The sequence below is a fragment of the Cnephaeus nilssonii genome (genome assembly GCF_951640355.1).
Source record: "Cnephaeus nilssonii genome assembly, chromosome: 14".
NCBI classification, from domain to species: domain Eukaryota; kingdom Metazoa; phylum Chordata; class Mammalia; order Chiroptera; family Vespertilionidae; genus Cnephaeus; species Cnephaeus nilssonii.
Window position 1 is genome coordinate 39,931,081 of NC_137085.1, and position 17,224 is coordinate 39,948,304.

General features: G+C 42.5%; 1 protein-coding gene across 1 annotated transcript; it reads right to left on the reverse strand.

Annotated features, from left to right (window-relative positions):
- Positions 1-2,758: 2,758 nt before the first annotated feature.
- On the reverse strand, positions 2,759-3,499 carry LOC307111169 (ferritin heavy chain-like; the record flags this gene model as incomplete). Its single annotated transcript, XM_079790837.1, has 1 exon — positions 2,759-3,499. The coding sequence occupies one exon, from the start codon at positions 3,497-3,499 to the stop codon at positions 2,759-2,761; it is 741 nt and encodes a 246-aa protein (XP_079646963.1).
- Positions 3,500-17,224: the final 13,725 nt, after the last annotated feature.

The following is a 17,224-nucleotide window of genomic DNA, read 5'->3' on the forward strand; positions in this document are numbered from 1 at the left end:
TTGATTCTTATTTGTAGATGATGAGCTTAGTATCTTTGCTTTAAAGATATATTCTCTACTTTAAACTTCATTAATTTTTTGGGGGGTATTATTTAAAATAGAACTTCTTTTTAGTGTTCAATTTTGTAATAAGTGCAGTAATTATTTAGATTAATCAGTTAACATTTGTGATTATGTTTCAGGGTTTATTGAAGGCAGTGTAGTATAAAGGCTGAGAGTGTGAGATTTGGAGCCAGAATGCTGGGGTTCAAATCCTGGGGCCACCTTTTACTGGCTGTATGATTCTTAGCAGGAAAGTGGACTTCTCTATGTCTCACCTGCCTCACTGGAAATGAGGAATAATAATGGCAGCTATTTCATTGGTTTGCACAAGATTTAAATGAACACTCAGGAGAGTGTCCAGCATATAGCAAGCACTATTAACTATTATTATTACTAGAAGCCCGGTGCACGAAGATTCGTGCAAGAATGCGCCTTCCTTTCCCTGGCTGCTGGCACCGCCTTTGCTCTGGCTGGAGCTGCCTTCCCGCCTTCCCACGCTTCCCAGAGGCCCAGAGTGGCTGGGGTGGTGCGGAATGCCTGTGTCCTGCCCCACCCCCAGCCACTCGGCTGCATATGCAAATTAACCTGGCATCTTTGTTGGGTTAATTTGCATACTCCTGATTGGCTGGCGGGCGTTTCGAAGGTACAGTCAATTAGCATGTTACTCTTTTATTAGGTAGATTTTCTCTTTTGTGTTTGGTTCATCCTTCAGTGTTTTGGTAAATGTCTTTGAAAAGTGTCTTCTTTATCCAGGAAAGGTATAAGTTGCTATTCTTTTGCAATCTTGCATCTTTGGCTATGTGGTTTTTTGTGGGTTTTTTTTTTTTTGCATTTTCACTTAGGAATAAGACATTGGGGGGTTATATGATTCTTGGGTAATAGTTTTTAATTTTTTTCCCTGAAAGCTGATAAATAGCATTTTATTGTCTTCTAGCATGTATTGCTGCAAAATTCAAGGCAACTTTTGTCCTTGAAAGTGTTTTATCTTTTTGGATTAATTAATCCAATAAAAATGTATTATGCTGGTTCTTTGTATAAGATATAGTTCTATGCTCTAGGTATATAGCAGTGAACCAAACCTTGTGAAGCGGATGAACTAATTGGGGTGGAGGTGGGGGAAAGACAATAACCCATTACCCTGAGTTAACTAACCGCCAAGGTCTGAGGGAACAGTTCCCAGAAGACTGCCTTCACTTCTGACTCCAATTGTAAGTTTGGGGTACACTCAAAACCACTCTCAGATTTGATAATTTGCTAGAAGCTAAAGGCTATTATACCCATGGCTATGGTTTATTATAGGAAAAGACCAGGACCAGACAAAGGAAGAGATGCACAGGGTACAGTCTTAGAGAGGTCTAAATGGGAAGTTTCCATTGCCTCTCCCCTCGGCATCATGGTGGCATTATCTCCCCCTGACCATGGTGTATGACAGTACGCATGTATGATGACAATCACGAAAGCTCACCTAAGCTGTTGGTGTCCTGTGCTTACTGGGCTCAATCACATACTGTCGCCTAGCTGACTTAAGTCTCCAGCCCCTCTGGGAGGCTGGTCTAATACCTTTAGTCTCCAGTCCCTTCAGAAGTCAGCCTGATTCGGCATAGCCCAAAGCCCCCAGCATCAATCATATGGTTAGACTGCCTAGTGACCAAAGCCTGCAGGCAAAGATACTTCCATCAGGAAGGACATTCCAGGGGCCGGGAGATCATCTCAGTAGCCAAGGACAAAATCCAGACCTCTCTTTGGGTGAGGTTATTTCTTTACCACACACCAATTAATATACAACAAATGTCATGAAGAATTATGAAGCAGAGTAAGGGGGATAGAGGGAGGTGGAGGTGGTTCCTCTTGTAGAGGGTGGCAGGGAAGGCGTCTCCTGAAGCCCGGAGGAAGAGTGGGTGTCAGTCATGTGGACATTTGGGGAAGAGCATTGCACGACAGGGAACTGTAAGATAAAAGGCCCTGAGCAGGCACATAGTTGGGAAGGAGCAGGAAGGAAGTCATTTTAGTTAAGATGGGTGAGCCCAGTGTGTAGGCATTGGGGGTTGGGGTGGGGGGTGGTGGAGAAGGTGGTGAGTGGCAGGAGAGAAGGTAAGAGGCGGGAGAAAGGCAGATCCTATAGTTCCTTGTATATTTTGGATTTTCACTCTCAAGGAGATGGGAAGCCACTAGAAAGATTTGAGCAGAGGAAAGGCATGCATGGCTTGGGTTGTGAAAGGTTGGGTCTTGGCCCTGCGGGGAGAATAGTCTGCCGGGAGCAAGAGCAGAGCAGGGAGCTTGGTTAGAAGACTAATGCAATAGTGAAGGGCAGAGGTGAGAGTCCCTGGGAGAAATGGATAAAATGACAGCGCAGAGGTATATGTAGTTAAATTCTCCTACTAACTGCTGACATTTGTAGCTCTCCTTACCTCACCACCTCCCAGAATCCAACCTGTCAGAAGTTTGTTCACTTTATAGTTGGTTTTTAAAAGGCAGCTTTTTGCTTATTGATCAACTCTACTTAATTTTGACTAATTGCGCTTTTGTCTACATTATTTCTTTCAATTTTATTTATTTATTTTTTTAAATTTAAGAACCAATAACTGTATTTGAAGAAATGGTAAAACTTGAACATAAAAACTTAACTGAACGTTCTGCAAGGGCAATATGGCAACAGGCATGCTGGGCACGGTGACCAGGGGAAGTCACCCGTGGCTATCAGGAAGGCAGTCCAGGCTCAGTTCTTCTTGCTGGCACCCAGAGTGAGCTTGTCAAAGAGGTACTCTGCCAGGCTGGACGTCGGGGCTCCCAGCTTGCGCAGCTCGCTGATACTGGCTCCCAGGTTGTAGATGAACTGCACATCCTGGCGCAGGAAGTGATGCGCCAGGAAATCGCGCAGGTGGGCGTCGTTCTTGTTGGTGGCCAGCTGGTGCAGGTTGCGCAGGCTCTGGTTCACCATCCTCGCCATTTGCAAGGCGCTTTTCATGGCTTTCAGGCCGCTCTCCCACTGGTTGTGGTCAGGCCCCCTGATATCTCGCAGGCGGATCCGACCCCCTCGCCGGTTCTGCAGCTTCATCAGCGTCTGGGCGTGCTTCCACTCCTCCCTCGACTGCCACAGGAAGAAGGTAGCGAAGTGCTGCAGGGCCTGGTCCTGGCGGTCGAAATAGAAGGCAATGGACAGGTACACGTAGGAAGCGTGCAGCTCCAAGTGGATCTGGTGGTTGATAGAGGCCTCGCAGTTGTTGTGGTAATTCTGGCGCACTTGGGAGATGGGCCTCGGCACCACCACTGGAGGCGCAAGAAGCATGGGCGGAGGCGCAGGGGCAATGGCCGCCAGCATAGGTAACAGGTTTTCCGGGGGTGGCCCTCCGGCCAAGAAGGTCATCAGAGCCTCATGGCGAGGGCTGAGGGGCGGGCTGCGGGGTGGGCAGCGGCGCGGGCGAAGGCGGTGGCTTCTCCGGGGGCGGATCATTCCCATGGCGGTGGATGAGGGCAGCTGAAAGCTGAGTCAGCGGTGGGGACCTCGAAATGTCTCTGGGGGACCCTACCAGTATGGCCGGAGACGGGTTCTCAGGTGTTACGCTGCTGGCAGTGACGGTTGGCTCTGGTGGCACCGGAAGAGGAAGAGGTGACCCCGGAAGAGGAAGAGGTGACCTTTACTCATGATTGTTGGGAGGGGGAGAGGGAGAGGAGGGGAAGAGGTGTTGGAGGGAAGATCCCATGGAGAGGGCAGTCTCAATTTTATTTTTGTTGATCTTATTTTAATTTCTTGAGCCGAATGTTTAGTCTTATTTTCTAAAACATATATATGCCACAGAGTTCCACTTGCTTGCGTCCCGTAAGTGTTGGTGTTGAGTGTTCACATGATTTTTGTTTCTAAGTCGTTTGTAATTTAAGTTCCGACTTCCTCTTTCATCCAGGAATTACTTAGAAGTTTATTTAAAATTTTCTAGGTGCTTTAATCTTTTATTTATTTATTTATTTTTTTCATGGTGCTTGGGGATCTTTATTTTGTTGCTTTATTTCTAAATTTTTCCATTGTGGTGAGTAACTTCTTTTGGGATTTTATTGAGAGTTTCTTTGTAATTCAATACAGAGTCAATTTTTATGAATGTTCCATGTGTTTGGAAATAATGTGCATTCTTTGTTTATTGGGTACAGAGTTAAATATTTATCTCTTGAGATCAAACTTGTTAACTGTGTTATTAAAATCTTCCCTAAATTTTCTAGAGAAAAAAAAAAAAAAAAAAACACCTGTTTGATCTTCTGGGATCTGAGCTCTGTGTGATTTTTGTCCACTGTGGCTTTTTCAGTTTCTCCTTGGAACTCTGATTTTGCTTTATATTTCAAAGCTACATTGTTAGGTACATAAAAGTAGATGACTATGAAATCTTCCAAGTGGATTTATAATGAAAAAAACAAACACTAAATAGTCCATATTATAATTTTCTTGAATTTCATTTTGTCTGATTACTATTTCGACATACTAAAAAATAAATCTTTTTGTTAGCATTTATCTAGAGCAGCTCTTTTCACTTTTTTATTTTTAACTGTCAGTTTGTTTTAAGGCTCTTTTAAAAAACATTATATGTTTAAATTTGTATCAAACCTGACTTGTGCCTCTATCTTTACATATCTGTTACAAATTATCAGTATGCATAAACTTATTTTTGAATCATTTTACTATGTTTTCTACTGTTTCTTTTTCTCCTTTTTCCTCCAGTAATGTAATGCATTGAATCTTTTTATTTTTGTTTCTTATTAGTAAGAATTTATGATTTTGTACATATGGATTCTGATTTTTATTGTTAAATTTGTTCACTAGAATTTTGTAGTATTTACTAGAGGCCCAGCACGCGAAATCTCGCTCGGTAGCCTGCCGCTGCTCGCAGCCCCGCCCACCCGCCCACCACGCTCACTGCCCTGCCCGCCTGATGCCTGCCTTGCTGTGATATGAGCCTGTGGGCTGTGGGGGAGGGACCAAGAGGTGCTCAATGCACCTCATGGTGACTGGTTGTTTGGTCGTCCTGGTTGTCATGAACACTGGCTTTTTATATATAGACTAGAGGCCCGGTGCATGAAATTCATGCATGGGGGGGGTCCCCTCAACCCAGCCTGCACCCTCTCCAATCTGGGACCCCTCAGGGAATGTCTGACTGCCGGTTTAGGCCCAATCCCGGGGATCAGGCCTAAACCGGCAGTTGGACATCCCTCTCACAATCCTGGACCGCTGGCTCCTAACTGCTCACCTGCCTGCCGGCCTGATAGCCCCTAACTGCCCCCCCCCCCCCGCTAGCCTGATCACCCCTAACTGTCTCTGCCTGCAGGCCTGATTGCCCTAACCGGCCCCCCCTGCCGGCCTGGTCACCCCTAACTGCCCCCCCCCTTGCCGGCCTGGTTGCCTCTCACTGCTCCCCTGACAGCCTGGTCACCCCCAATGGCCCCCCCAATGGCCTGGTCACCCCCAACTGCCCCCCCCCCCCCCGCCGGCCTGGTCACCCCTCACTGCTCCCCTCACAGTCTGGTCACCCCCAATAGATCCCCAATGGCCTGGTTGCCCCCAACTGCTCCCCCTGCCGGCCTGGTCACCCCTAACTGCCCCCCCCCCTACCGGCCTGGTTGCCCCTCACTGCTCCCCTGACAGCCTGGTCACCCCCAATGGCCCCCCCAATAGCCTGCTCACCCCCACCTGCTCCCCCTGCTGGCCTGGTCACCTCTAACTGCCCCCCTCCTGCCGGCCTGGTTGCCCCTCACTGCTCCCCTGACAGCCTGGTCACCCCCAATAACCCCCCCCAATGGCCTGTTTGCCCCCAGCTGCTCCCCCTGCCAGCCTGGTCTCCCCCAACTGCCCCCCACCAGCCTGGTAACCCCCAACTGCCCCCCCACACCAGCCTGGTCACCCCTCACTGCCCCCTCTGTCAGCCTGGTCGCCCCCGCAGCCTGCTGTTCGGTTGTTTGGTCACCCCTCACTGATCCCCCTGCCAGCCTGGTCACCCCACGCAGCCTGCTATTCGGTAGACCGGTTGTTTTGGTTGTCACAGTCACTGCCTTTTTATATATATAGATTACTGTAATGAATGATATTTTTTTTCATTTTACTTTTTACTGAGATAATATTTTAAAATGTAGATTTTTGCATAATTATCATCCGTGCAGCTATCTAATTAAATTACCTTTTTAATTTGAATGGATTTTTGAAAAGTAGTTTTTGGATTTTCTAGATATGCAATTATGTTATTTAAAATATAAAGATGATTTTGTTTCTTTCCCCCTAATATTTATACTCGTTATCTAAATCTCTTTATCAGGTATACATGGTTTTCTTCTATTCAGATATTAGAGTTATTATTGTAAATGTCTTTTTGATAGCTATTAGTAAAGCTGTAAATGTTTCTCCTTTAATTTATTCTAGTATAACATTTATTTGAAACTTATTAGGTGTGACATTTAGTGTATAGCTTTTAAGAAGCATTGTTTTGGCACTGCTGACACATGTAAAAAAAGGGGGTAATATTGCCCTGGCTAGTGTGGTTCAGTTGGTTGAGTGTTGTTTCATGCACCAAGAGGCTGCTGGTTCGATTCCCAGTCAGGGCACACGCCCAGGTTTGCGGGGTCCCAATTCCCAGTAGACGACTTGCAGGAGGTAGCTGATCAATGTTGTGCTTTCACATCAATGTTTCTCTCCCTTTCTCTATCTAAAATCAATAAAAACACATTTTTTAAAAAGGGTAATATTAATATAGTAATAATGTAATTTGACATATAATTTATTTTAGTGGTAAAATTTATTTTAATAGCTTTATGAATCACCTTAGTCTTAAATCTCTTAAGATCGGAAGGAATTCCTTCAATTTCTCAGTTATACTTTACTTAATTTTATGGTGGGGAATTGTATCTATAGTTGAATTTTGAAAATACCACTTGCAAATATTGGTGATTTCTCTAATACCTGTTTTTCCTATAGCGGGCTGTTGTGATGCTCAAATGAAGAATCTATATGAAAGACATTGTAAGATGTAAAGAACTCTACAATGGCTAGTCACTATTATTAGAGTGGGTGACAATCAGCATATGTTAATTTGATTTGACACCTAACTTGGCCATCTTCACCTCATATTTGCTTTTGCAATTATCTATGCCCTTTCAAAAGGGATATGAGATCCTGTGCCCAGAGACATAGTGGATGTGTGGGGATTATTTATTTAGAAATGAATTACAACATACAGCTTACTTTTAAAGGCAGATGTTGGGGTCATTTTTTGCTGCTGATTCTGACAACACATGGAATACATGCATCCCAGTGGTCATTTGGGTCTAACACGAAGCCAAGCAGATGCTTGCTGAGCCTCAACCACCTGGCAGGCCTTTGTTGTCTTGGCAAGAGTCTCCAGACTGGGCAATCCAAGGGACACATTTCATTCCAGCTGAAGGCAGAATTATGAGTTGATGATTTACTGTGAGACCCAAGCTTTCCTATAGGCACCATTTGAAATGGGAATCTTGGGGATTTGCATCTATCAGGCATAAGGACCAGGAGCCAGGAGGTGAATTATAGACCAAAGCTGTTTCACCAGCTGGTGAGACTTTGCAATTCAAATCCAATGCAGGTCCAGTTGTGTTCATTAACAAAGGGCAATCAGGTGAGCTGGCATAGGCCTTGCCGGGGTCTTTGCCTATAAGGACACTATCGTCCCAGGAGGCAGGTGGGGACTTGGAGAAAATACCTTCTGGTTTCTCCCAGGTTAAGTTCCATGGACCACTTCCCAAGTAGAGAACTGGAGAGCCTCAGGAAGTCTTGCCCAGCTTTGTGCTCATCAAATGCGTTCAAATGTCAGAGCTCTTGGGAGTCATGTTGCTCATTATGGGGAGGGGGGGAAGAAGAATACACTACTATCAAATACTAAGATTAGTCATGAAATAATTTAATAAATAATTTTTTGAAATATTATTTTGTCAGTGATTAAAGTCTAGTGTAAACATAATGCTAGCCAGGGCTTTCCTGTCCTGTGAGATCTAGTTTAAGCACACAATTCCATGCCCTGTGAAAGTCTAAACCTCTCCTAAAGATTTCTGTAAGTTTCTGGGTATTTAAATCCTCAAGGTCACACAAACCATTTTGAGGTTGATTTTACTGAAAATCAGGAGTCACTGTGGGGTGGGGTACCATGTTGTTCATTGAGCAGCAGACAACCTAAAACCATACCTTTGTCATCCCTGTTCTTAAACTCCTTTGGAACATCGTGGGGCTGAGATTTTCTTGTTGATCCTTTGGCCCATCAGTCCCAAGCTTCATGATCTCATTGTCTTCCTTCTTGGTGTTGCCTCCCTTCTTACCTGAGGCACTCCTTCCTCTTGAGGAGTCTTGGAAACTCAGAATTCTTCTCCAGAATTTGTAAACCTAAACTATTAAGTCTCAACAGAACTGAGGGTTTTCTATTTAATAGAAACTGTCTTCCTGAGCAGGTAGTTGTGATTATAAATAACAAGTATCCCCTCCCCACCCCCCCACAGCAATTTAGATGGGTGGCAGTTAGACCCAATGTTTTAAAAAAGATTTGATCCTGTTTGTGGATGGCCAGTTCTGTGAGGTCATGGTTATCAAAACATTGAGCTAAAAATAAGCTTCTCAGGTACGCATTTCAGAGTCTTTATAACCAGCCTACTTTTGACTTCTCTACTCATCTCCCATCATTGCTCACCATGTACTCAGTTGTCTAAGGAGTCAGGCTAGTAGGAAATGAGTAAAGAGGAAAATGAAAGAAAACATGAATTGCCTAAAAGGGACAGCTTTGACTGGGCACTAGTCAATTTTTCCATATTAGAATTTGGAAACAATGTTTCCAGATCTATTTTTTATAAAAGAATCTGGAGATTCTGATTTTGTATGGAATTTACTAAATAAGTGTAAGCCAAACCAAACATGTCTGGGGATAGGTAATGTCTGGAATGTAAGCTGCCAGTTGTTCCATATTCTAGACTCTGTCTCTTTCTGATGCTTCTTCCACTGTTAGGAATACTCTTTCTTCTGATAAACATCTTGTCATTCTTCAGGGCTCAATACAAATGGCACCATTTCTCTAGTTTTCCCCACTCTCTCTTCAAATAGATGTAATCACACCTTTATAGTTCCCAGAGTCCTCTCTCCGAATACCTCTTCCAACATGTGTGACTGCATTTGTTTGCTGGTCTGCCTGCCTTGCTACACTATGAAGACTTCAAGGGAAGGAACCATGTTGAGCATGTTTTTATCCTCAGGACCTGACATATGCCTAGCACATAGTACGCACTCAATATTTATTGAATGGATGAGGGAAACAGACATAACTCCAAGATGTGAGGCTTGAGCTCAGTTCTCCCTTCCGCTTTACCTCTGAGATTTTTCTTTTACATTTGACCACAATGCCTTGCCTTTTGGAAATTATCCCTGACCTTTGGGGACAAGCAGAAAAAATGGCTGATACAATCTATGTGAAAAATTAGTGTGAAAAAAAAATTACTGGTTGTTTTGAACAAATGTCTGGGCTCTTTCTTGGAAGAGTCTATTTTTAAAGCGCTGTTTGCTGCACAGTCCACTGAGGGCACTTGGGCAGGCATTCATTGTTGTTGAGGAGAAGGGAGATGTGTGAGAGGTGAAAGCTTGAAGTTGGATGGAACTATCTAAGTGGCATCTGGGACTCCTCTCTGGAATGTGAATTAGAAAGAGCGATATGACTGCTACCTTGAACCTGTCTGGATAAGAGATTTAAATTTTGCTAGGAAATAGATGAGTGTTTCTTCTAGAATAGTGCCATTTAACCATCTGAGAGTTGAGTTTCCACAAGTTAAGATAAAATTCCTTTTAAGAATTTAATTCCTTATTTCAGGGAGGAACGGTGTTTCAGAAAGAAGAACTCAAGAGACAGAGACCTTAGGGGAGAGAACACTTCTCCCCCTTAGTAGCCTGAAATTATTAGTTTTAATACAAAAATAATAAAGTTAAAGATTTTCTTTTAGTTGGATGATATAGAATTAAGATGTGTGCCAAGGGATTATTTTAATAGCTCACATTTTTATAACTTTCTTTCAAGACGAGGAACATCTTAGGATGCGATTGTTTTAAGCACAAGACACACAAAAATCAGCAGTTTCCATGAATGTCATGTTTTTATCTTGCCTCGCACATGCACAGGGAATTTCACCATGTAATGAACAAGAATTCCTGGACCGATAATATGGATGTGGGATTTGAGGAGGGGAAATTTCTGCATCATGAGAATTAGTATTTATTTTGGGAAAGTTTTTCTTGACTTTGCTTTCCCCACCCACCTACTCCTACCCATCAGTCAGCTCCACCCCATCTTAAAAATAATGTTTTTTCTTTCCAAAGAGGAGAATCCAAATGGCATTTTACCTGAGCATGTTAGATATCTATCTGCACAACTTTGTAAGATGTGGTGAGGATGGAAAGTACTGAGGAGAAAGTTGTTAAGAAAGTATTATTGTGGATACTAAGTGGTAGCTCAGTATGGATCACAGCTCCGATAAAACTCTGACATTTGATAAATCCCTTTCGCTGCCACTTGGAGCTGTAAAGGAATTGTTAATTCCCTCTCCATCCTCTTAGTTCATGTTTGATCTCTGGGAAAGTGCCCGGAACAGGGAGGGGGTATTTGGGATTGGCTAGCTATATTGGAATCTCCGAATTCCCACTTAATCCACTTACCTCTTGTAGCTTTCTTCAAATGACTTCATCTCTTCCCTCTGTCCTGATGTTGCTTTGACCCTTCTCCATTGCATTAGGAACAGGTGGTGTGTTTTGTGGATTGATGCTCAGTTCATAAACATAGATGTTCAAGGAATATCTTTATTTTCTTGAAATCAATTTGGCGTGCTCTCATCTCATTGAATGGATGGAAAGCTACAAAATATTACTGGATTGTACACTATACAAGAGGAGGAAATTGTTTGTTCATTACCTTCTCCCTCATTTTTATGAGTTGAATTGTGTCCCCCCCAAAACATATGTTGGCAACTTAATCCCTGATACTTAAGAATGTGACCTTACTTAGAGATAGGCCCTTTACAGTAGTAACCAAGTTAAAATGAGGTCATTAAGGTGGGCCCTAATCCAGTATGATAAGTGTCCTTATAAAAAGGGGAGATTTGGACACAGACATGCATGCAGGGAGAACACCACGTGAAGATGAAGGCAGAGATTGGGGTGATATTGCTACAAACCAAGGAATACAAAAGATTGCGAGCACACCCCTAAGGCTAGGGGAGAGGCATGGACCTGATGCTTCTTCAAGCTCTCAAAAGGAACCAACCCTGCCAATACCTTGATCTTGGATTCTAAGCTCCAGAAATGTGAGGCAATAACTTCCTGCTATTAAGCTACTCAGTTGTGGCATTTATTATAGCAGCCCTAGCAAACTAATATACTAATGATTGGCACAATGTCTGGCCAGAGTAGACGCTTAATAAACAGGAGCTGATTGGATTAGTGAATGGAGGTTCCCCCCCCCCCTCCACACCATGGGAGGCTTCTGTATTCTAGTCCTCAGAATCACTGCATATTCATGATCCAAACCTTGAAGATAGAAAACTCTCTTCTTTGGTGCCCTGTGTGAGACAGAGTAATCTTTGCTGGAGCAGGGACCTTGGAAACCTGGGGCTTAGCTTTCTACCTTGTAAAAAAATTGAAGTAATGAGGAGCCCAAGGTGTGAGTTGGAACCCAGAGGAGGGAAGATAGGGAAAAACAGATGAATAGCTCATAAAATGGCCTTCCACGATAAATAGAAACTGCTCTATTTTTAAAAAAAATATATATTTTTATTGATTTCAGAGAAGGGAGAGGGAGAGAGAGATAGAAACATCAATGATGAGAGAGAATCCTCACACCCTCCTGCATGCTCCACACTGGGGATCAAGCCCGCAATCTGAGCATGTACCCTTGACCAGAATTGAACCCCAGACCCTTCAGTCCGCAGGCCAAAGCTCTATCCACTGAGCAAACGAGCTAGAGCCTTCTCTATTCTTCACACATAAGGTTTAGGACCAGATATTTCCCCCCATGGGTCAATATGTACAAATCAATTTGTATTAAGCATGTCTTTTTATTCTGGTGTTTTGATATTTGGGGACTTGCTGATCCTAGAAAGACTAAAGACCGCCTCTCCCAAGATCAGCCAATTTCTAGAGATAGTCACGTCTAGCCTGGGAGTGCCCCTTTCAAATGCAAACCAACCAATCCAGAGCCTATGCTCCAACCCCCTCCTGTATTAGGCTCTCACACTAGGCATCACTATCTCCCCCGCTTACTCACCCCAGGACCAGGTACCAGGCAACTAGAGACAGTCCCTACAAACAAACCAATTCAAAGTCTGCTTATCCAGCCTTATCTCTCTTTCCCATAGAAACCACAATTAATGTTCTTTCCCAGGTTTCCCCCTCACTCCTGCTTCCCCCCGGCCCTGGTGCTTTCACACGTGGCCCTGCGTGACATGACGTGGCACACCTCTAAGGCACTCAGTAACAAACTATCTTTTCCATGGTGATCATCTCCTGATCTCTTGGCCTTACCATGTTTGAATGATAATAAAACCTACATTTTAAAACACAAGTGTCTGTAAAAGCCACTTGTTCTAAAAGTGTATCATTGATGTAGACAGGGTCCCTGATTCGTCCCCATGTCACTGACCTGTGTTATTGGTGGTTCTGATGAGATTCTTCAAATGAACAACACTTGACTTTTTGAGCCTATCACATTGTGAGAAATGTTTGGGATATCTGAGAATTTTTAATGTGGGGAAAAAGATAAGCTTGGGAATGAGGAGTGAAAGATGTATCCATTTTACTTAAGGTGTTGATGACAAAGATAGGTTTGGACATACACTTGTTATGTTTAATCTCAATGAGTCAGAACTAGCGATAACCAGGGATAAAGGATTTTTGTTTCACTATTAAGAAATTAATCGAACAATTAACATTGTTTAAAAAATGGGCTATGATGGATGATAATAAGTTCAAGAGTCAAATTAAGCAGAGAATAACTGACCATCTGTAGGAGCACCCTGTAATTTTCTTGTAGCTAGTGTAACAGTTGTAATAAAGTTTATCTTTTATATTTATATTATGTCTTTGTACTCTTGTATATCCACCTTTCTTGAACCTAGATCATAGATTCCTAGGGCAGACTCTGTATCTGTCACATTTCACTATTGTATTCCCAATGAACAGTGCCTGGCAAATAGTAGTGGAAATAAGTATTTGTTGAATAAATGTTTGTCTTGGTATCTGATGGGAAATCAAATTAGAGACTTTCTTGGAGTTCTTTTACATTTGTATCAGGGCTATTAAGTGTTTCCCAAACCCAGTTCTCTCACACATTGACTACATCTCCCATCACCTCTGCTGTTATGTGTGCCATGGGAGTGATTCTGATTGGTGGAATGTGGGTAGGTCTAGCCCATTCAAACCTACTGTGTAATCCTGCATGCTCTGCTTGCTTCCCCCATCTTTGGCCCCATGCAGAGTATCCGGTGATTAAGATGACATCTCAGATGGCATTTGGCCTACTGTGTTGACTGCTGCATCAGGGAAGCATGATTGCAGCTATCATGGTTTTCATCTCATAAAAAGTAGGATCTTCTCTAAAATTTATTACTTGTGCAATGATATAGCTCAGAAGTAGTAACTTCTCCAGATTCTTTTTTTTAAAGAAATTGAATTTATTGGGGTGACATTGGTTAATAAAATTATAATAGCGTTCAGGGGTACAATTCTGTAATGCATCATCTATATCTATGACTCTGGGTCTATTTTGTTTGTTAGTTTATTTTGTTCATCAGATATGATTCTCTTCTTTCTGAGACTTTGAGATTTGATCAATTTAGGTTGAGGGATTTGAGAAGGACATGCCAAGACCAGGCTTTTATGTCTAATTTGTTTTACAAAATTAGGTTCCTTGGTCTCTCTGTTTTTTGTTTGTTTGTTTTATTTGTTTGTTTCCTGCTCAGCTGAGTCTTCTGTGAACATCTGGGAAGATATGTCTCACCTCTGATAGCCATTCTGGCTCCCTCTCTTATTGTTTTTGGTTAAATCTTTGGAGAAAGGAAGGGTAAGAGCCTTCTTTCAATGTCATTGACAATGGACGGTTATTTCCACTTCTCATTGCTCCTGGTAAAAAGCATGTCTGTATCTGACTTCTCTGCTAGGGCGTGATTTGCTCCAGGGCAAAATCAGTGAAATGACAGCAAGTAGATAGTTGGGCAGCTCAAATTACAAAAGGAGAATGGACTTCAATACATGTAGTAGACACATCTATTGAATGCTTACACTGTGCCATGCCCTGCTCCAAGAACTTGGGAGAGTTAAAGACCTATGAGACAGCGCTGTGAGGAATTTTATCATTTCTTAGAACAGGGGTCCTCAAACTTTTTAAACAGGGGGCCAGTTCACTGTCCCTCAGACCGTTGGAGGGCCGGACTATAGTTTAAAAAAACTATGAACAAATTCCTATGCACACTGCACATATCTTATTTTGAAGGAAAAAAAACAAAATGGCAAAAACACCCGCATGTGGCCCGCGGGGCATAGTTTGAGGTCGCCTGTCTTAGAATGATAGTTATTCAACCAAGTTCTGAAAACAGTGAGAGAAAACATTTACAGCATCGTGCCTTGATAATCTGTGACACACTTCTCCCTCTTTTTTAATTGGGTCAAGGGGCTGCTGCCACTTGGAGTAGGAGGCCCAACCCCAGCGACTTCTTTGATAACTAGAAATGCCTTATCACCCTAGCCTGGTGTGATTATGGGTACATGTTGCCAGTTCTTCCTCTGACAAAAGAGGGTCTATGAATGGAACAAGGCTTTGTGCACAAAAAGGGTTTAATTTCTGATTTTTGGTAATGCTATCAAAGGTTAATAATTGTCATTCTGTATGGTCCAACCTGAATTTTAAATTGGTAAGTTTCATCTTTCATTTCAAAGCTGCCTAGATCTAGGCTTCTGAAAGAAGACTTGAGATGGTTTTACAATAAAGAGTTCTGTGGTCAGTTGCTGGTGACAGCTGACACGAGCCCACGATAGATTGTGATAATGTATTGGCTGTCTCTGACTAGGCATTTGAAGACCTGATTAGAAACCAAAGGACATGAAGGGTGCTCTAACAGACAGGTCAGGGCAGTTCTCTGCTTCTGTGTCCTCTGAGCAGGTCACGTGGGGTCTGGATGTCTTGAATACAGACAGCACTTGAAACATACTGGAAGAGTTTCACTGTTTCCAAAGACTGGAGTTGGGAGGAGCTTTACAGAAGGGTTTATAAGTCTCATTCTGTCATATGGGTTAGTTTTAAAAGGTGTTAGTTTTTTTGTTAATTGTTGCCCGAGGATATTTTTTCCATTGATTTTCAGAGAGAGTGGAAGGGAAGGAGAGGGCGGAGAGGGAGAAACAAAGAGAAAGAAACATCCATGTGAGATGATTGGTTGCCTCCCACCTCCCACACTTGGCCCAAACGGGGCCTGGGATCAACCTGCAACCCAAGTATGTGCCCATGACTGGGAATTAAACCTCCGACCCTTCTGTGCACAGGCCGACGCTCTGCCACTGAGCCACAACTGGCCAGGGCTACGCTTAAACTTCTATTCTTGAAGCATTTCATCTCTAGGGACTCTAACCTGCAATAACTTCCAAGCACCTGAAAGCTTGCAGGCCTCTCCTAGAACTGCCTTTGTCAACATCACTGAGTGTGTGATTGTCCTCTACTGCTTCCTGCCACAGCTTCAGAGCATTCATATGTTGGTGAGCATTGATTTGGGTGGTGGAGCAGCTTGGTGATGCTTTGTTAAAAACAAACAAACAAAAAAACCAAACAGATCTAGGGACTTAATCATTAATTATTGAAAACTTTCATCAGATGAAGGGGTTGTCACACCTATTTCAAACCTGCTGCAACTTATTTAAACCAAGTTTTTACAGAGGTGTTGCTTACGGCTCTGCTAGCTGGGGCTTCAGTTTTATGAAAGCTCCAGAAAAAGAGAACTATTATCTTTGAGAGATGTTGCTCTCATTTTAATTGGTAAGCTCTTTGGCTAGAATGAAGTCTGGTTCTTTTCTCAATGAGCATTTCTAACTCAGGCCAGGTCCATGAGGACAGAAGAATTTATTTTCCATTACTTAGTCAGAAAAGGGCAACTGTATAGGTAATAGGATAATATATTTCAAAGCCGAATCTAACTTCTTCATCCAGTCCTTGTTCTGTATGTGGGAAAAGAAAACAATTAGGCAAGACTTTTTTTTTTTCTTCTTTTAATTTTCTTCAGCATTAAAGGAGGGAACTTCATAAACATTGATTGTCATTTACAGAAAACATTCAGAAATCATGTGTGCATTATCAGGGAATGCTAACAGTATTCAACTAATAATTTACAGGACATAAAATAAGGACAAAACCTATTACATTCTAAAGTAATATAAAACTCTTTTTTTTAATTGTTAGGGAGTGCTGTTTTACTCTAGTATATTTATAATTAAAAAAACTCAATGCTTACTTCCTAAATGACTCAGGCTGCAGTTTTACTTACGTACACAGAAATTAGGGCTTATATATTAAACAAGGAGAGAGAGATCAGAAAATTGTAGATTTTAAAACTAAAGATGTCACTGGGTTTTTTTGTAGTTTGCCTTTTGCCTCTATAGGGCAATCAGAATACATGATAATAATGTAATTAAGCTCCAGAAAAATCAATGGTGACTCTACAAGGCATTATTCTTTTTTAAAAAGTATAATTATTATGCTTTTTAGCGTGAATACTTTCATGTTACATACGTTTGGCAATGCAACTGCTGTGCATTGCCAACATGATGTGCATGCTAATACGAGAGGCCAGCTGCACGCTCACACATGGCCCCTCAGGGTACAGTTGTGATTGGTAGGTACAGCCACGCCCACAACAGCCCGTGGTTTCAACCGCTGGAGGGCTTGGCGTGGCTCTTCCCTCTCCACGTGTAGGCTGGAGCTAAGGTAAAAACATTACGTCTCCGAAAGCTGGAAGTATATGAAAATCATTTCTCTCAATCCTAAAAGCAAGGAAGCATTGTCAGGGAATTCAAAAATACTGGAAAGTCTCATTTAAATCTAAATATCTTTTCTTTTATTATAAATTGATCATCATAAAATACTAGCCTTTTAAAGTCATATTTGGGATGCAGGAAAAGCATCAG